General features: G+C 34.8%; 1 protein-coding gene across 2 annotated transcripts in view; it reads right to left on the reverse strand.

Annotated features, from left to right (window-relative positions):
• Positions 1-8,381: 8,381 nt before the first annotated feature.
• The window catches only part of LOC145668562 (cytochrome P450 6k1-like), a 31,827-nt gene continuing 17,603 nt past the window's right edge, over positions 8,382-22,605 (reverse strand). The window contains exons 3-5 of one of the 2 annotated variants that reach the window (XM_081736551.1): positions 21,201-21,425; positions 19,302-19,553; positions 8,859-10,218 (exon numbers count right to left, since the gene is read on the reverse strand). In XM_081736551.1, coding sequence (XP_081592677.1) covers positions 10,046-10,218; positions 19,302-19,553; positions 21,201-21,425 — 650 coding nt within the window. In that variant the 3' untranslated portion in view covers positions 8,859-10,045. Of the gene's footprint in view, positions 10,219-19,301; positions 19,554-21,200; positions 21,426-22,605 lie in introns of both variants that reach the window. The other variant, XM_081736552.1, reaches the window with a different exon arrangement.

A 22,605-nucleotide genomic window follows, 5' to 3' on the forward strand; every position in this document is an offset into this window, starting at 1 on the left:
GAAAATCAAGAGGCTTGAAGCGGGCAAAATCAGGGATAGATGCTTCTAGGTTTAAATATTGTTGATTCCTTTATTTGGCTATGTGAAATAATTCCAAGAGAGCAGAAAAGTGCAGCAAGAGATCCACAATGCAATATACAGTCCTATCACACAGTTTCATCACCAGCTCGTCTTAATCTAGGGGCTGTTGGATTTCAGTACGGTAGGATAGTGTGCTGTTCATGAATGAGTCTCACCAGGGATGATATCAAAACTGCACCTTGAATTGGGAGACATTCTATACATTTCCTGATAGGACATCTCGAGCAAGTTCCGAAACAGGTGTTCGTTTCTTGCCCGGAAGTGACCCCGCCTTTGCAGGGGCTAAAGGGCTAAAATATATAGAACATTTTGACCTATTTTCTATAGCAGGTGTACATAAAGTACGTTGCTACCCCTAAAAGTTGAAACCTATGCTAAAACGCCAAAACACCTGTTTCATCATTGTAAAATAATAATTTAACGAAGTGAAAATATTTGCCCCAGGGTCTCCGCAGGGTCCCAGGTGGGGTCCAACTCAAAATTTGCAATTGAAAAGAGGGGCAAGTAGCATATCGTTTGAAAGCTAGTGTTAAAAGAAAAACGACAACAGAAGTCTCACAGCTCTAATCAAACTCTGTGCGAAATGGCGGAAGATTCAAAATTTGAAAACAGACTGCAGCTAACAGTGCATGGCCACCACTAGAATTCCAAAACTGTGATACAGGTGTCAAAATTCTAAAACATGTGTTTCATTATGTGAAAAGGTCTATTTATCGAAATGATAATGTTTACTCCAGGGTCCCCGAAGGGTCCCAGGTGGGGTCCAACTCAAACTTTGCAATTGAAAAGAGAGGCAAGTAGCATATCGTTTGAAAGCTAGTGTTAAAAGAAAAACGACAACAGAAGTTTCGCAGCTCAATGCGAACTCTGTGTGAAATGGCGGAAGATTCAAAATTTGAAAACAGTCTGCAGCTAACAGTGCATGGCCACCACTAGAATTCCAAAACTGTGATATAGGTGTCAAAATTCTAAAACATGTGTTACAGTATTTAAAACCTGCAATTTATCTAAATGAAAATGTTTGCCCCAGGGCCCTCGTAGGGTTCCACGCAGAGTCTACCTCGAAGTTTTCATTTGGAAAGGCTTCAAAAAGTATATCGTTTATAAGCTATCGTTCTTCAACTTTCCGACGACGCGTCTGGTAGAAGCAGTCTAGAAGACATGGCTCCGTCGAATATTGCGGCCAGGGTTGCTGTATTTCTAAATTCGTCATTGCAAACGTTCAATGTATAGAAATGAAAACGTATGTACTGGAGTTCCTATATGCGGGCAGCGGCCAAACTACACATTTTCAAATGGGTTAAATAGTATTTTCTTTCAAAGTTTCTCTAAACAGACAGCGTATGGAACCAATCTTTCGTCTCTACGCCAATCCTGTGTGTTTACACTACGTCTACATGCTGAATCTTAAAGTTCATGACCACCCCTTACACCTGAAGCTTTGAAACAAATTTCGAACTATTTGGTTCTTCACATCAAAACGACACTTGTAAATGCAAAACAGCCACGTGGTCTAGAGGTTTCTAGATCGCTTCTACCAGACGGGCTCTCGGTAAGTTTTAGCGGGATAGCTTTCATACGATATGCTACGTGCCCCTCTTTTCAATTGCCAATTTTGAGTTTGACCCCACCTGGGACCCTGCGGGGGCCCTGGGGTAAACACTATCATTTCGATAAATAGAACTTTTCAAATAATGAAACACGTGTTTTAGAATTTTGGCACGTGTTTCACTGTTTTGGAATTCTAGTGGTGGCCATGCACTGTTAGCTGCAGTCTGTTTTCAAATTTTGAATCTTCCGCCATTTCGCACAGAGTTTGATTAGAGCTGTGAGACTTCTGTTGTCGTTTTTCTTTTAACACTAGCTTTCAAACGATATGCTACTTGCCCCTCTTTTCAATTGCAAATTTTGAGTTGGACCCCACCTGGGACCCTGCGGAGACCCTGGGGCAAATATTTTCACTTCGTTAAATTATGCTTTTACAATAATGAAACGGGTGTTTTGGCGTTTTAGCATAGGTTTCAACTTTTAGGGGTAGCAACGTACTTTATGTACACCTGCTATAGAAAATAGGTCAAAATGTTCTATATATTTTAGCCCCTGCAAAGGCGGGGTCACTTCCGGGCAAGAAACGAACACCTGTTTTGGAACTTGCTCGAGCTGTCCTATCAGGAAATGTATAGAATGTCTCCCAATTCAAGGTGCAGTTTCGATATCATCCCTGGTCAGTATAGCTTGAAGAGTTTTGTGTGATGGATAATAATATATGAACAAACCAGACTCACCAGCTACAGGAATATGTCAAGCATGAGAATATCACACATCTCCAGTGGTCTCCAATTTATTGTCAATGTTCTAGTGATATGCATTCGGTAGTGAGTAAAAAGATTTAAACTTGTGCTTTGCTCAAGTTGTTTCAGAAGAGTTTTTTTATTTTTTATTATTATTATTATTATTATTTTACTGGCAAAAGTATGACTTTGGAGCACACGTTTACGATCAGAGGAAAGAGAACATATTGAGCAAAGGAGAGGAGAATACGATGCACTAGAAATGAAAGAAGCAAATATTGCAGTCTAGTCGTAGAACCACGAGTGACAGAATATTGCCTGCAAAACTATTGATTACGTTATTTTTCTCAAAGCCATCATATCTGCCTTCTTCTCTCTGTGTGGTTTACTGTGAAGGAGAACAGCAAACTGTGTCCTCACAGAGTATTCTGTTGGAAATGTCTGGTATAAATATGTGAAGAAGATGTATCAAGTGGTACAGTAGATGGATACGGTAGGTATATGAATGTACGAGTAAAAAATATTCGGGAGATATAGCGATAAAGTATCACAGGCACTGCTAAAACTTGTCAGGAGCAGGAAAAGATAATATGTTCATATTATAAATCGGACTATAAAAGTCTTATATTCTCAAAATAGTGCTGACACTTTGATCCAATCTACCTGTTAGCGTTTACATCTCGATGCGGGTTCAGTATTGAAACAGGTTGACTGCCAAGGTGATTTGAGGGTACTGCTCCCAGGAGGCCATAAATTTCTTCTTACCTTTGGCTGAATTATGGATAGTCATGTCACATTTTTCTCGCTATATTTTGCTTCTCCCGAAAATGTACCAATGGGAGCCGAGCACCATATGTCATGCTCATGGTCTCACAGTAATTTATAACAATGAGCATCATATATGATGCTCAAGACCCTGAATAGGTTAGTAATTTGTGATATCGAGCATGAGCATCATATATGGTGCTCATGGCCCCACAGAAAAATAAGGTGAGCACTACATATGATGCTCATGACAGTCAACCTGTTAAATGAAATGAAATGAAATCTTTGAGTTTTACGTCCCACGATTATGCCTGTTAGGCTAAAGGAGACGGTGATGATGAGAAATGAATGAAATGGTGAAATGAAGAAAGTGGGAGGAAACGTGCACCCCGTGCACCCCGAGAAAACCCACGAGCACGGTGTTTGTCCACCACGAAGTCCACACGGTGCGAGCTAGGATCGATTTTCTTCCTTCTTATGAAGATTTTCAGTAAGATATTTCTTCAGTTGGCAATAATGACAGTAAATATTTACAGTATAATATAATTCTATGAATTACACTGACCTCTAATGTTATCAATATTATTTCCTTCCTAATTCTCCTATAATCTTAAATGACCTACGGGCACTAGTATGATTGCAATAATATTATGATGGATAATTCTCCCATTTGGCACAGATTTTGTTGCGGCTGGAATAATCTCCTAAGATATCTGCGAATATCAGTGTCTAGTCGTAGTAAGTTACATAAGCAATTTAAATATATACATAATCCAGTCTTTACTAGTTTTAAAAATTAAAAAAAAAACAAAAAAAAAACTGACCTATGGAACAAAACTGTAGAATTTATTTTATAAAATTATTTCAGTGTCAAGGATATTAAGTAAATATATTATTATGAGTAGAAGGGAGGTATCTTTCTCTGTCGTTAAAATAAGGAAAATAAGGAAAAGGTAAATATATAACAATGTTTTTCTTTATTTCCTTTATTGTAACTTCTCGTAATTACTAGCAACTCAGTCCTCGCAAATTGAGAATCTTCAAGTCTTCTTTGAATGAAATGAAATGAAATCTTTCCGTTTAACGTCCCATGATTGTGTCATTTAGGCTAATGGAGACGGACAGTGGCGTATTTACAATTTTGTTTCGGGGGACTTCGCTAATTTTATTCCTGGAAATGTGAAAATTCTGCACGGTATTCAATTTACTTTCAAATGGTTTATTGAATTTCGTGGGGTTGGCTTAAGCATGGAAGTCCCCCCTTAAATACGCCACTGGAGATGGATGATTAAGGCAAGTGAATGAGAATGGAAGAGTTGGTGGGATGAGCATGTGGGAGGAAGAGGTAGTACCCTGAAAAAACTCACGGTTACGATGTCTCCACTGCAAACTTACTTGAACGCGGATCGAACCAGGAACCCACATACCGGAGTTAAGCGCTTTACCACTGGATCTTCGTGCCTCCCAGCCTTCTTTCAGTTGACGTAAACATTATCATTTTTAAATATTTTTTTTAATCTTTCGTATTCTACCTTCTACATCTTTTATCGTCAATTGTAATGCGATTTCCTATAAAACATCCAAACCAATTTCATTTTCTCTTTTTAATATTTCCACTAGTTACGTATTTCTAAAATTAACAGAATGTCAAATATTTCTTCTATTTATTATGAACATTAAATAGTACATGAGTTACATGTAGAACAATTTGAAATATCATTTCAATTAGCATTTGAATTAACATTTAATCTTAAGCACAGGAGGATAATCGGACTTTATGCGACCTATTTCCAAAGCATATTCACTCTAAAGTGGTACCACTACCACCTGTTATTTTCTATCAGATAATCAGCGTTATTGATCATCATCTGACATCACAATCTTCACTACAATAAATTACACTGGAACATTCGCATAAAAACTTATTTCCACCCCTCTCTGCAGATCAGAGAGCCCAAGGTGTAAATGCTGGTTTAACAGTTCAAGTTATTAGAAATCCATTGGGCTGGTTCCAGGATATTTTGCAGAAAATGGTTTCCTGCTTCATGTCATGATAAACCAGAAAGTTGGATCCACGTCTGTTTCTTGTTGGCTCTCTACAAACGAGGAATGTCTTCCTGATAATTCAGGGTCTTAATAAGTTCTTCAAAGTAACCAGGATTCATCTTCACATTTTTGTCTACGTTCCTTCAACTTTCCGCGTAACCGTATCCAGTGACTATCATAATTCTCTCTGAAAAACTTTATCTGCACTGACAGTAAAACTCAGTATGTCTCTTACGAGGAGTGTCACGGTAGGAAATTGTTCGAAAGTTACCATTACGTGTGTGATAAATGTATGTCTTATCCAAAATGACAACCATCTTTAATTTTTATGAGGCCCTCCCAAAATGTATAGTTTGTGGGAGTTTGACATGACGTGACTGACTGTGTAATGCACCAGATTTAAATTTAGGCCATGTCACGTTTGAGTGGTGGATGCTCTTGGCCTGTCAGTCGGCGAATTCCATTTCGAAACACATCAGACTACACTTTCGCTTCTAACCTCGAACGGATCTCTTTTGTAGTCGAATGTTTCTGCATGAACAACATTTGTCTTTGACTAGTCATCATAATATTGGCTGCAGTAACTGTAATAACTAAAATATTTTCTCGGCGCTGTTTCATTATTCGGTTGTACGAAAAATGTGCGTGTAAAAGAGCCATGATGGATCTTTCTCAATAACAGTTTACTTTCAGCGAAGTTTTCAGTAGCTCTAAAATAACATTCTGGAATTTTCAAGTGGACATACCACACTGAAAACGACGCACGTGTCGTAATGCTCACATAACAGTAACGTTGAAAAATCGGTCGGATCTAAATAGCCTGTACTGATCATTTGTACATTTTTATTTCATAATTTATGCCAAAATACTTTTTTAAAAGTGAAAACTGTATATTTTGTAGGCTCACAGCAATGTAGGATGTAGAATTTTAGATTCCTGGACTTTTGGCATCTATGGCCATTCTGCCCGTCACGTTTGAGGAATGACTTCCCTCGGTGAGCACACTATCCAGGAAAAGGGAAGGAAGGAAGCGGCTTGTTAGGTACCATCCCGGCATTTGCCTGGTGTGAATGAGGAAAACCCAGTAAAACCTCATTCAGGGTGCCTGGCTTTACACCTTTACACTTTTTAGACCGAGTGCCCCCACCGGCTCACAGCAATGAAAAGAAGCACTCTTTTAACGGTAACTAGATCAAGAAACTGAACTCGAAACCTTTGTTGGAATGTTGATTATTTGCAATAATTTTACCGGCCTTTCTTTTGGTGGTTTTACAATGGATCTCTTCTGGAAGTTACAATTGCAGGTTGAGTACTTTTCTGAGCAGGTTGGACATAGTAGACAAATCCATTACAATAAGAATCAGGTAATAAGATTGCCTGCACTCTAGAGCTGTATTTCGATCTGTTCGAGAACACATATGATATTGATTGTAAGACTGTCAACTTTCACGCCAAATTGGTATCTAAACTGGTGATAATAATGGCTCAACTTTATGGCATGGCTGTAAATGCGTTCCCCATTGCGAAGCAGGAGATCAATAACACATTAATTAAAAGTAAGAATTTGCATTAAATTAGTGGATCCATTGTTGATATTGTTGTATGAATTTGCATATCTTTTAGCTAATACCTGTAGTGTTCGTAATTTGTTCTGTACCTCTTGGATTCTAATTTGGGTCTACAAGCTTCAATGCAACTGAAAAGTATAATACATGCTTAACTCGTCGTTAATTGCTCAAATACTTTTCCTAAGAAGCTCAGTAGAATGATCTATTAGTCAGTGATCACAGGGTCATTCTTCAATGTTTTGTTACCGAAATGTCACAAACTAACGGTCTCTGATACATTTATCTCTCCTCCTGGCCTATTTTTTCGCTGCTAGATATGCAGAATTTCTCAGTTTAAAGTTGTAAAGGAAAGTAACTCGCGAGAGTTATTTTAAGGTGCAATTTTATCCGACATGTTAAACAACATGCTGCCTTCTAGGCACACCAGAGTGTTCCCTGAACATGCACAGAGTTTGTGATGTCAAGCGCATGACCTTGGTCCATCCACTAATTGCATTACAAAGGGTGGTTTCCCACCAAACTCTGAAGAAGGCATTTGAAGGAACGAAGTGACTGTAATGGGGCTGTTGGACGAGTAACTTGAACCAGTATCATAATAGCTTTGGGATCAAAGATTTTATAGTTAGTTTGGTTATGAACGAGCCTGTGAACCATTCTAAGTTTTGCTCATTAGGCGTATAGATCACACAGTTAAGTATGCATATAGTGTCGGAACTTCTAAGACAGAAATGTAACTTTAAAACATAATTTGTTTGCTTTTTAGCATTTGCTCTAAATGTGCACCAATAGGAAATGGTAAACTTGATTTCCAGGAACTTTGTTTTGATATGGTAGTAGTCAAAATTCATAGTATCGTTTCTTAATAGTTTCTGTGATGATCAGTAAGTTATCGTACTCTCTTCATCACCCCCTCATAGATGCTAGGCCTCATCTTCTTTTCCTGACTTCCTGCAGTTGAGATGGTAACCTTTGTGGGTGTTAAGACTCTCTTTCGATGACGGCGCATTTTGTTTCATATCTTGCGATTTTCTCTGGACATTATGCAAGTCAATTAAATTTGTGTTAGTTCTTTTATTTTAAATTCACAAGCGCAATTAAACGAGGGTTAATTGTATTGGCGATTGCAGAAAGAACCTGAATCCATTTCTTACGAGTTTGTTTTATGGATAACTTCCGATTTTCCAGGGACATACGCAGCTTCCTATATAGAAAAGACTACAGTTGAAGGCTTAACCATATTGCAAACGAAGCACTGAGTTATATGTGGGTAGAATGCAGAAACGTGACCACTGAAGAGATTTAAATACTTTTTTTTTCAATATCTCAAAAACTGTTCTAAATGGATTCAAGTCTTTTCTGCAATCACCGATTTAATTATTATTATTACTAGTTTTCTTTGTCAGTTTTCTAACGAAATTTATAATGCATTTTTTTTTTAAGAAAATAGAATCATAGCTTTAAACTCTTCGCCGCTATGACAGGGCCATACACAAGGAAACTGCTAATTCATCTTCCGTGAATAGTAATGCAGGTAGCAAGGAAGATAACCTAAAACAAAGTTCTAACAATGATTTTTGTAATCATAATCGTGGGTTTGCAGTTAAAACCATATCATTTATTAATTTTTCTGTAAATACTTTCATAAAATGTATATAAAATATATTTGTATTAAAATTGAATTTAAATATGTAGGCTAATGTGTATGTATCTCACCCAATAGCTCTGTTAATGGACATATGGCTAATATATGCGGTTTCACTACGGGTCATGTGGCTGGGATACCACGTTGAGCTATGAGGAAAGTTCGCACAGTCCACTATAGCCTTAGTGTATGAATTGAATGATACAGTGAAAACCACAGAATTAAAAAATAACTAAAGTACCTGGGTGCTCAAGTTCAGGCGTAAGACAGTATTTTACAATTTATTGAAATTCTGAAGTCCCACAAAACCCTGTACGAAACATAATATAATACAATCTGTAACGAATCCAAAAACAATGACAATTTTAATATTTAGAATAATTAAGATGGTTTCGGTGGTGAAACACTAAACCTGATACTATTTATTAAATATATATACCTCCCCCCTAGCTGTACTACACTATAATTACACTAAATTTTAATTTATGTGCGTACAGACCTAACACAACTGTAGCAGTAAAAATGTTCTCAGGTTCAATGTTGAAACTATGAAGTCTCATACAGTTGTATCAATGTTGAAATTCTGAAGTCTCATACAGCTGTATCAATGTTGAAATTTTGAAGTCTCATACAGTTATACGAATGTTGAAATTCTGAAGTCTCATACAGTTGTGTCAATGTTGAAATTCTGAAGTCTCATATAGTTTTATCATTATCATAAAAATTTTAGAATTAATGATTTTATTTAACTTTATTACGAAGGAATCCATATTTTTAAAAGGGTCAAATATCATGGTGAATCCATGAGGTCCTTTTATTAAATATATCAAGAATAGACGCCTTTGCAGTACGGTAACACTTCCAAATAAAAACTGAATTCCTACTAAGGAGAAATATGGTAATAAATTCTATATTTTTGGAAGCATATCGACCATTCCTCAGTAATGAATTAAATAAAGTGTATATGTGTGGCAACATTTAACTTATTTCTTGATCAACTTCTAATTTTTAAGGGAAGAACTGACAGTATCTTTACAGGAAAAATAATAGAAACATCTTTTATTTCCTTTTTTGTATTTCTACAGTATACTTGATCCTTCTTTGTACTACATAGTAAATGACAATTTCTTCATGCGATGAGCATATTGGTAATATTTTCAACGGTCTATTTGATTCGTCTTTACAGTACATAGTAAATAATAATTCGTAGAGCTTGAATCGTAGAGCATATTGGTAAGATTTAACGGTATCCTCGTAAATATAATACATCCTGCTAATTTCATCGTAGTTCCGACACAACTTGCTGAGTCATTATTGACTTCGTGTAAAGAACACAACAACTTACCAGGAGTCTACTTCTAAGGTCTAGCGTTTCGCAACAGCATATATATATATATATATATATAGATAGATAGATAGATATAGATATAGATAGATAGATAGATAGATAGATAGATAGATAGATAGATAGATAGATAGATAGATAGATAGATAGATAGATAGATAGATAGATAGATAGATAGATAGATAGATAGATAGATAGATATTTCATGTGAACAGCTTCGTAAGACAATCATAAGTTAGTTACAGAAGATCAATTCCTACTGTATACCTTAGTATATTGTACTTGACCCAACGATATAATAATTATTTTATACATCAGTCCTGTTGATAATTTTCAACCATGTTCCATGCTTGCTACAAGTCATAAATGCTGCCGGATCTTGTTCGTATGGAATTGTAGTCTTCTCACACAGATGGAATTCATACTTTGACATTAAAGATGCTAAGCACACTTTTGCCTGCATAAGACCAAACCTTTGTCCTAAAGAAATAAAGTTACAATTATATTAGTAATTTATCACATATTGATTTAGAAATTATAATTACAGATAACTATAATAATGTGATTTGCAATAATTGACGAAAATGACATTGTATGATATGGAATATGTTGTCTCTGTCATAAAATGAACCGTAAAAATGAAATGAAATCATTCAGTTTATCATCCCACGATTATTCTTTAGGCTAAGGGAAACGGTTGATTAAGGTAAAGGAATGAGAGAATAATTGGTGGAATAATAACGTGGGAGGAAATGAGAGTATCCTAGAAAACCCAGGGACATGATGCTGTCCACCACAAACTTACTTGACTGAGGATCAACCTAGGGACCCCACGCACCAAAGATAAGCGCTCTAACACTGAGTCACTGTATCCTCATAAACTGAACAGGAAGGCTATGTATATCATAAGAGTATATACACTTCCTCGTGCACACTAACAACTTGTTCATGAAACAATTACTACTTATATTCATAATGAAGTGCTCATATTGTACCCCAGAATGAGACTGGCGTAACTTAAAATAAGTTTTAATTGTTATCAATTTTTAATGTGCAATAATTGCACATGTACTTTGTAGGTATTGAAGAAAAAAATCTCTATAATAATTAAGTATATACATATTGAGAAACGTTACAATTCTCAAAAACAAAAATGATAATCAAGTTTCTTCAGATCATTTTTTCGGGGGGGGGGGGGGTAGTGAAGATGGGAGGTCATCCTGTAAAATTGGATTTTTTCAGTTGCAACAGCCTTATTCTGGGACTGCGATATGTTGCCAAGTAACTAACACTGTGGTAAACGTGTTTCAGGGTTCGATTCCGTAAAGTGCACAACATTTTGATTTTTGTCTGAGCTTCACGTGACAATTGAGGATCCATTTAAGTCAAGGAGTTTAAACCGCAAACCATAGTAATACAAGCTCATGTTTTCATCACAATTTACCACATTAAATTTACTGTTCCAAATTTCCTGTTAGAGCTTTCATAAGGTGCAAAGCCAACTATTTTTTTATAACTATTACAAACTTGGTGCTCACATAGACGTCTGAAAAACTCAAGTGAACATTTAGAAATGTAGACACAATTTCATTAATTACAATAAACTTTTAATAGGAATTGGTATTATAAGAATTTTGTAAAATATACCATTATTGATAAATTATATTGGCCCTCCTAAAGTTTTTTTCTATTTTCTTTGGCCCTCCGAGAGAACGTTCACTTCACTGATTTAGATTATGTATTAATTACACTAGTTAACAAAGGTTTTGTTACATAAAAGGAAATACCTGTTCTTAAAGGAACTTTTTGCGCTGAATTCGAATATGCACTCGGTTTCTCTCCATCACGTACGATTTTCCCGTAACAGAGGGATTTTCGGGAAAATCCCTCAAAAATTTCCCTTTTCGTTTATTTTACACCCCAAGATCTTGTCCCCTTGCATATACTAACATAGAAATTATACCTAAGTATACTTTGATTCATATTTAACAAACCCTCCAAGTTTCGTAATAATCGCTTTATTCTTTCTAGAGAAATAAATATGTTTGTATGTATACTGTGTGTACTGTTTATTGGACCTTATAGTAATGCTTTCAGATCTCTTAAGTTGAGGTAAAACGTTTTGCTTTATTACCACAAACACATATATAAAATATAATACAATATAATTTGCAAGTGTGACAATTTACAATAAACAATAATACAAATGTACCAAAAGGTCATGAAAAGACAATCAAAACTATCACAATATATGAAACTTCCATTGGGTTACAAAAACGTACACTACTTCCTTCTTTTGTAAGAAATGTTGCATTCTCTAAGAAGACCCCAACAATAGTCCTCCATCATTGAAGGATCCCATCGTCCCTGGTACCTTTTCTCCATTGCCATTATATCTTGGTGGAATCTTTCCCCCTGTTCGTCGCTGAGAGCACCTAGGTTAGCAGGAAAGAAGCTGAGGTGGGAGTGCAAAAAGTGGATTTTTAAAGACATCCTACAACCCAACTCTTTGTATTTCTGTATCATGTCCTGTACGATTTCTGTGTAACTCAGCTTTGTTATTGCCCAGAAAGTTGCGCACAACACACTTAAATGCTGTCCAGGCAGCTAGCTCAGCACTGTTTAACTTGCTGTCAAAGCTATCATCAAGCATTAATTCCTAATTTGGGGACCAATAAACACTCCCGCTGAAATCTTAGCATCACTCAGGTTAGGGAACTTATCTCGCAAATACTTGAAACCTTCACCAGATGTGTCCCTGGCTTTGACAAAGTTTTTCATAAGTCCTAACTTGATATGAAGTGGCGGTAGTAATATCTTATTAGGATCTACCAAAGGAGCGTATTTGACGTTGCATTCTCCAGGTACGTAATTCACTCTAGGTTCCCATTCCTTCACTTCATAATGTTTGTCATCAGCTCGGCTATCCCATAAACATAAAAAACATTGGTACTTCGTGTAACCGCACTGCAGTCCTAATAAAATACCAACTACCTTGAGATCACAACATATTTGCCAACAATGGTATTTGTAATTTATAAGATTTAGCAAAGTTGACATGGTGTCATAGGATTCCTTAATTTTCACTGAGTGTGCAAGTGGTATAGAAGGTTTTTTATTTCCATTATGTAAAAGGACAGCTTTAAGGCTGACCTTTGACGCGTCGATAAATAACCTCCATTCTTCTGGAACGTAAGGAATTCCTAGCTCCGCCATCAACCCATTTATATCCGTACATACGCACACATTATCTTGCATTGAGAAATAGCTTGAAAATTGAACATGCCTTTTCCTGTACACTGATATGTTCGTTTCTGCATCCAATAAGTTCCACTGCTGGAGCCTTGATCCCAGAAGTTCCGCCTCTTGTTTTGTCAGGTGCAAATCACGGACTAGGTCATTAAGTTCACATTGCCGGATGAAATGTGGCTCGCGAACACAGACAGGGATGAACGTTGGATCCTTGGATGTACATGTTGATGTCGATGGTTCATCAAGGTCATGATCATCATCAGAGTCTTTTGGCCATATCTCTTCCCAATTGGTAGGGGGCTCGGGAAGTGGAAGTTCTTTTGCATTCTGTTACATTTGATAACAAATATTGATAACCATTTCATGAACAAAACGAAAAAACTTGGAGAATTGTATATATATGAGATGCGCTTTGACTAGATTTAACTTAACTTCCAATCCTGTATGGAAGTTTCCAATCCTATACGGAAGTAGCCACTTTTGAAATGTACTTTGTACTATGTTTTAATATATATATTTTGATTTGCCTGGGTCGCCACCACGCGTTCTGACGTGGAAAAGTCTTCACAGAAGATTCAGGTAAGTGTGGAGATACTAAGTGTAACAGCAACCTGGAAACAATCACATCGCGCGGGCACTGAACACCGCGACTTCGCTATTTTCTGTGGATTATATATGTATTGATTTAATTAAACGTTTTTTTTTTTTACATGGAATCAAATTTATGTTCTAATGGAATTACAATAGCTTCTTGTAGGTGAAACAATACACATAGAACTGAATAAGTTGAAGCAGCATAGACAAAATTACACATAACTGAATTTATATATATATCACATCATCCTGAACGCTATGATAATCCAACGTAGTAATTAGGTTAATTTTACAGAATCAATATTTATCTTCGGAAGGAATGGACTATGTGTAACGAAGTTAGCTTAATGACTCCTGGACATGACAGTTTACTTGTAGAATGTCGGCCATATAATGGATTTGTTCCTTATCTCTGGATTAGGCTACAACTTCATGCACAAGCACTAACTGATATGTATTTAGTGTTATTTTTATTCTTCCTCAGCTTTAGATTCGCTTTCATACTAACCACATTGTAAGAATCCGACAGTCCGGCAGAAGACAACTGTATATATATTCCCTATATTAAACTTCATATTAAATACATTATTTCAATTACTCTTAACACATTAAATTGTATAATTCAATATCCTTATTATATAATTATGTATTTTTATCTTAATAAACCTTCGCCTATGTCGTAATTACTCTTACTTTGCCGTAAATTATACAATGCATAACTTCATAACTTCGTAATGCTGCATTAACTGGCTAATCTTGAGTTACTCAACTCCTATAAATCATATTAGGTGCTGTGCTACTGAATACCATTATCGACATTTTTCATAAAATATTTGGCCATTAACATATTAGCTTCACTAACAATGAAGGTCACACCAATAGCATATATCATATCAGATTGTATATCCTTCCGAAGACATTCAATTTTAGAGAAATTGTCATTGCGAAATACTAAAATTTTGTTTGCTTTGTATTTGTTAAACCATATTTTAACTAAATCATATTTATCTGGTGCCACGGCGATACAGAAGAATAAGGGCCTAAGCCCCCAGAAGAGATTATTTAGCTACTCATGTTGGTTATTTTCAGGTCCACCATTATAAAATATCTTCAATATTCTAATAATTTATCTAATTTTCTGTTATTTCAAACATTAATAATTCTTCTTTTTCTACATCATATATTTTTCTTCTTTTTTTAAAACATTTTTAAAGTACAAAAATCTTTTTTTCTCTTCTTCTTCTCGCAATATATACTTCACATTCACTAATTAGTGTATTAAATAGGTAAATAGTAATTTTGGTGCAGGTAAATAATAAAGTAGCCAATTAAATACAGTAGAAAATTATGACCTTAGAAAATTAAACAAACGACAACTATTACGAATTGCATAACATAAACACATTAACTTATAAACTAAGTCTGTGAATAAAATAAACTAAGTTACAAGTAACAAATAAAAACAGAACTGTTAATGCCAGTAGTGGGGCATAACAGTTTTCCCCCCTGCTGACAAAAAAAAAATTTGGTCAATTTTTTTTTTTTTTTTTTTTTTTTTTTTTTTTTTTTACACTTCACATTCATTATTTTCCTATGATTCATGTGGATGTATCCTGTAAAACGACGAAGAACACCATTACTCCACAACTTTATAACTAAATAGGAGCCAACTAAGTGTGAACATCTATATGTAATTTCAAACAAAATCAACTTCTTTATATTTTCATAGTCTTTTCTTCCTGATAGCAACTTTCTTCTTGTTCTTTTCAAACTATTAAAAGTTATTTAAATTTCACAATTAGATATCATAACAATTTAAATTAAATTTTGAAATAGCATTTTTTTCAGAATTTTGTTCTTATATTGGAATGTGAGTATGTAGTTGACAATTTATTAAAAATAACAAACAATGGAACAATAATAACGAAAATGGAACAATAGTAACAAAGCAACAAGAAAACAAATATGAAACGTCATCTATATCTCACCGTTTTTTTCGCCTCTTTCTACGCCAACTGAATCTTACTTTGTATGTCTTCTGTCTTTCTTTCCTTCTCTTTCGATTTCTTCCAATTATGCCTTTCTTCACCTTTTGTTCTTTCCTCCTATGATGTTTCCACATCTTATTGTATTGTGCATTCTTTACTTTACTTTTTCGACTTTTCCACAGTTTTCTTCCTTCGGGACCTTTCCTTGTTTTCGTTTTGTTTGCACCGATCAAAATTGTCATAAATTTCAATTTTCTTCTCTTCCAATGCATTAACTTGCTCTTTCGGTTTCCTCGTTCCTTTCGTTTTTTTTTTTTTCTTTCTCCAAATCATATTCTTCTGATGATTAGTACTGCTATCTGTTTCTAGCGCATAAACCCCTTTCACATTCATTGCTCTCAATTTCATGCAAAATTTTAATTTTTTACTTCTCTTATATTTCTTCTTTCTTTTCCTCCAACTCCTATCTTTCCAAATTGTCATACCTCTTTTGTTGCACAACTGTCGAGATTTCGCTAAAGGCTTAAGGAATCTTTCAGGTTGCCCATTCGGAGTTCTCGCTCTTTTACATGCTAAAACTTCATCCTGTATTCTTTCATCAAATTTATCCGTATCTTTGATATCATTGGTTGTCCTCTCAGTAGTGTTCTTCATACTTTCTTCTTTCCGCTTGTGTATTCCTTTAATCTCTTTACTCACATCTTCAACGGCAGAATTTAAATCTTTCTTTATTTCTTCCTTTAATTCTTTTTTGAAATTTTCCATGCGATTAGATAGCGTGTTAATACTATTAATTATCTCAGACTTACATTCCGACAGTTGCTGGATTATCATTATTAACATTTGGTGATTCCTCAATTCGGTTGTTGTATTAGTTGATTCTTCGGAGTCACAAATTGCTACGGATTCCATTAACACACAAATACCCTTTTCCGTCTCCTTATCGGGACAGTCTTCTCTTAACGGTGAATCGTCTTCACGTATTTCAATTGTTTCTTCTTTTTCATCCTTTTCTTTCTTTTTATTTGCTTTTTTGGTTATCGTAATTAATTTATTCACCGTTTCCTTATTAGCCATTGCTATATCATTTCTCCAGGGACTAAGCACCTTTCCTCTTATCGCAGCACACCAGTATACATTTACACCAAATTCATAACACTTCGATAAACAGCTTACTGAAACACAATTATTCACAATTACTTAAAACAGTTTACATCCACAGACTAACTGATATTTGGTGCAATTACATCTTATTATCTCCAACATTAAAATCCTGGCCTGGTTACGCCAAATTTGAGATGCGCTTTGACTAGATTTAACTTAACTTCCAATCCTGTATGGAAGTTTCCAATCCTATACGGAAGTAGCCACTTTTGAAATGTACTTTGTACTATGTTTTAATATATATATTTTGATTTGCCTGGGTCGCCACCACGCGTTCTGACGTGGAAAAGTCTTCACAGAAGATTCAGGTAAGTGTGGAGATACTAAGTGTAACAGCAACCTGGAAACAATCACATCGCGCGGGCACTGAACACCGCGACTTCGCTATTTTCTGTGGATTATATATGTATTGATTTAATTAAACGTTTTTTTTTTTTTTACATGGAATCAAATTTATGTTCTAATGGAATTACAATAACTTCTTGTAGGTGAAACAATACACATAGAACTGAATAAGTTGAAGCAGCATAGACAAAATTACACATAACTGAATTTATATATATATCACATCATCCTGAACGCTATGATAATCCAACGTAGTAATTAGGTTAATTTTACAGAATCAATATTTATCTTCGGAAGGAATGGACTATGTGTAACGAAGTTAGCTTAATGACTCCTGGACATGACAGTTTACTTGTAGAATGTCGGCCATATAATGGATTTGTTCCTTATCTCTGGATTAGGCTACAACTTCATGCACAAGCACTAACTGATATGTATTTAGTGTTATTTTTATTCTTCCTCAGCTTTAGATTCGCTTTCATACTAACCACATTGTAAGAATCCGACAGTCCGGCAGAAGACAACTGTATATATATTCCCTATATTAAACTTCATATTAAATACATTATTTCAATTACTCTTAACACATTAAATTGTATAATTCAATATCCTTATTATATAATTATGTATTTTTATCTTAATAAACCTTCGCCTATGTCGTAATTACTCTTACTTTGCCGTAAATTATACAATGCATAACTTCATAACTTCGTAATGCTGCATTAACTGGCTAATCTTGAGTTACTCAACTCCTATAAATCATATTAGGTGCTGTGCTACTGAATACCATTATCGACATTTTTCATAAAATATTTGGCCATTAACATATTAGCTTCACTAACAATGAAGGTCACACCAATAGCATATATCATATCAGATTGTATATCCTTCCGAAGACATTCAATTTTAGAGAAATTGTCATTGCGAAATACTAAAATTTTGTTTGCTTTGTATTTGTTAAACCATATTTTAACTAAATCATATTTATCTGGTGCCACGGCGATACAGAAGAATAAGGGCCTAAGCCCCCAGAAGAGATTATTTAGCTACTCATGTTGGTTATTTTCAGGTCCACCATTATAAAATATCTTCAATATTCTAATAATTTATCTAATTTTCTGTTATTTCAAACATTAATAATTCTTCTTTTTCTACATCATATATTTTTCTTCTTTTTTTAAAACATTTTTAAAGTACAAAAATCTTTTTTTCTCTTCTTCTTCTCGCAATATATACTTCACATTCACTAATTAGTGTATTAAATAGGTAAATAGTAATTTTGGTGCAGGTAAATAATAAAGTAGCCAATTAAATACAGTAGAAAATTATGACCTTAGAAAATTAAACAAACGACAACTATTACGAATTGCATAACATAAACACATTAACTTATAAACTAAGTCTGTGAATAAAATAAACTAAGTTACAAGTAACAAATAAAAACAGAACTGTTAATGCCAGTAGTGGGGCATAACATATATGTATTAAGATATACATATACTGTACGTTTAAAAAAAAATATACGTTGGAAGTACATTCTATTTTTATACACGTTTCTAATTTACAGAGAGCAATACAAGTGTGTTGTTGACTATTCTAAATATTCATTTTTATGTCTGTGTTTGTAGTAATAAAGCAAATCGTTTTTACCCCAACTCAGGAGATCTGAAAGCATTACTATCAGGTGCAATAAACAGTGCACACAATATACATACAAATATATTTATTTCTCTAGAAAGAACAAACCGATTTTTACGAAACTTTTAGGGTTTATTAAATATAAATCAAGGTATACTTAGGTATAATTTCTATGTTACTATATGTAAGGGGACAGGAGCTAGGGGAATAAAATATCTGAAAAAGGGAAATTTTTGAGGGAATTTCCCGAAAATCCCTCTGTTACGGGAAAACTGTACGTGATGGAGAGAAACCGAGTGCATATTCGAATTCAGCGCAAAAAGTTCCTTTAAGATCAGGTGATTTTTCTCATGTAACAAACAAAAAGTTTAAATTTGTTAACTAGTGTTATCATCACAAGTTTTAGTTTGAAGTAATGTTACAACTTTGTTATCGTAATATTCAAGAGAAATCTTCGAATAGCTACATAAATACATTTTCTAATAATTTCTTCGTGTGACTCAAATATACATTTTACAGAACAAGAAACGTAATATGATCATTGAGTAATGTTGTATAGCCTATCTTAAGCTTAGATCTTACCTATGCACATTCTTGGTCCTTCACCAAACGGTAGATAAACGTAGTTGGACCTCTTTGCCTTTTCCTCTTCAGTAAATCTTTCGGGATCAAACTTCTCAGGTTCTGGGAAATATTTTGGATCATAGTGAAGACCAAGAATTGATACGTTTACAATAAATCCTGGTTCCAATGTGATATCAGTGTTTGGAAGCGTGTATGTTTTAGAACAAATTCGATCTATCACAGGCAGAGGAGGATATTTCCGAAGAGTTTCTGAAACATCGAAAAATCAAAATTTAGTAAAGATCACTATCCCCGTTATGAACATTATTTCACTTGATGAATATATTTCTGACACAACCACCACCATTAAAATATACTAAGAATTTCATGTAATTACATTGGTATTTCAAAACCTATTCCTTTAATGCATTGTTCTAAATTAAAAGTTCGAGTTTCATGTTCCACGATTATGATTTGTAGGCTAAGGGAAACGGATTGCTAATAAAAGTGAATGATTGTGAAGGAATTGGTGTAATGAAAAGATGAGAAGAAACTAGATAACCTGAGAAAAATTGAGGACATGATGTTCTCCTTCGCAAACTCACATGGTCTGGGATCAAACCCGACTCCCCTTACACTAGACAAGTTTTCTCTACCATTGAGCCACCTAAATCTTCCATATGTTCCTTCCATTCGCCTCTCATCCAGTCCTTTACTCTTATTTTCAACGGCGTTTAGGAACGGCGGTTCACATGCTACTCATTTTTCTGGATTTCTCCCTCTTCTCACTTAGTTCTGTAGCGTATTCACTGAGTTTCTGTCAGTTTCCTTTCGTAATTCATTAGCTAACTTCCGTTTTCTTCTATTTTTAAGTGTTACTATGCTTTCATAGCCTTCTTTCCTACATTTTCATCCAAATCACTACTGTCGCTCAGAGATATTATCTCTATTTTCACCGTGACACTTTATATCTTCTTAGGCTGTTGAATGCAAAGTTTGACCTACTTCACCTCCTTTCGGTCCCTGTTTCTCAATTTATGCATTCCTCTTCAAAGTTGGAGGTCAAGCGCCATAAGGAGGCTAGGGCTCTGCTCCAGTATGTAAACAATTTATCAGCTTATTTTCTAACATTTATTTTGAAGCATACAACTTTAAATATGAATATCCATTTTTGCTACCGCACTCTAAGACAAACAAAAGTCTTGCATGTACATCACATAAAGGAGCTTGGTTTCTATGGTTTGATATTTTCACAGTTAATAATATTGAAATCGGAAGTTGATTTCTACCATTTCTTCCGGTTTAGTAGAAAGGTTAGAGTGGACGCTTAACTGATTGCAGAAAACCGCTTTTCGCTATCTATTACCGTTTTCACTCTATGGTGAACAAAATGTTCAGACCGGAAGTGGTTGATTTCTGCTCTTCCGTTTTGAATAAAGTGTTAAGAGAGAATATAGTACGTATTCTTAAAACGATAAATCGATTATAAGACACTGCTCCTGGCTATCTCTTATCATTTTTGCTCTATGTTCGAGTAGATCAATTCCGAAACCGGAAGTTGAAGTGGATTTCTGTCACTTTCGGTTTTAGTATAGAGTTAAGAATGGAGATTGACACTTAATCGATTGCAGAAAACTGCTTCTCGTTATCTGTTATCATTTTCTCTGTAGTTATCAATGTTAAAACCAGAAATGGTTGATTTCTACCGTTTCCGGTTTCAATATGAGCTTAATCAACGAACTATTATTCTATTTTTTGATACTGTACATCCTAGCTAAAATTGATGGTGATCCAGTAAGTAGTTCTTGAGAATTTTTGTTACCTGTACGAACGGACACATACACACATGAAGAGACAGACTAAAGGATTTTGGTAAACCAAACCAATTAACAAATAAAACAAAATAAAATACCTCACCTGCCACAACTCTGTCCAGATAAGTCATGTCATGAATAACACCTTGGTATGTCAATTTTCCTTCATATCTCTCTAAAGTCTGATCTACTTCCTCTCGCAGCTTTTGCTGTACGTCCTGATTGATGGCCAGCTCATACAGAGCAAAACTAACCAAAGTAGATGATGTTTCAAAACCTCCAACAAAGAATACAAACGCCTGAGCCGCTAAATCGTCTTGAGAGAGCTCTGCAATATAAAACATTTAGGAAATTATAAATACGAAGGTGTTTCTCCAAATAGATCAATATATCCAACCAGTGACATCTTTACAGTATTACAACACGAAAGTCACATTGGTAATGGCGTGAAACTGTTGCAAAATCATCCGCGGCTTTACTTTAACGGACTTATTTTTTAAGGCATTTTTAAAATTCTGATATTAGCTAGAAATATCACAGGAAAAATTTGTCACTGTATAACCATTTTCTATAGGGTTATGGCGTACATATAGACTTATCTAACTTAACTTCACATGCTTTATTCAGTATAAAGAAATCAAGCTATTCAAGAAGTGAAAAACAATAGGTGTTGCCAATACTAATTAACCTATTTTATCAATTGAATATTCTCAATCAATACTATAAATGAAATGAAATTTCTACCTTTCCGTCCCTAAATGAAACGAGTGAATTGATGAAACTGAATAATCTAATATTTGATGGATTAAAAATGTGGAAGGAAACGAGAGAACTCTGAGAATATGTGCGGACACAATGGTATCCTCCACAAATTCATGTGGTCGGTTATCAAACCAGGAACGCCTGGCAATAGAAATGATCGCTCTACCACTGCCCCTTCCAATCTTTCAATCAATTCTGTAAAATTCATTCCGTTACATATCCATTAACATGTACCGAAAAGTGAAATTGGAAACGGATACAAAAACTAAGTAATAGTGAAAATTTAATTATGTTCGATTCCCGTATATTTATATTTATTAATTTCTAGACTATTTATCAATGAAACTTCTGTGGTTTCTGTTAAAGAATTGTGACAGGTATTTTTCGCAAGACTCATTTCAAACTAATTAAACACTATTCAGCATGTTCTGCAGAGACCGAAACAAATAATATTTATTAATTTCTAGACCGAGCGGCCATGTTCTTAACACAATAACAGAAAGAAAATGGAGTATCAAACATCAAACTCTCATTATTACAGAAACATTATATAACCTTATAGGTCTAATATGAAAGGGCAGAAGGTAGTACGCACCTAGCTAATAGAAATATGAGAAGTTGCTGATAATTTTTGACTTTCCTCTTATGTTAATATTTTAGTTACTTTAAGTATTCATTAAAGAGTAATTATCGTATAGTTACTTCAGATAAAATGTCAGTTTCATTCCTTAGGCAGAACTTCCTTA

Source organism: Thermobia domestica, chromosome 13, assembly GCF_964235325.1.
Source record: "Thermobia domestica chromosome 13, izTheDome1.hap1.1, whole genome shotgun sequence".
NCBI lineage: Eukaryota > Metazoa > Arthropoda > Insecta > Zygentoma > Lepismatidae > Thermobia > Thermobia domestica.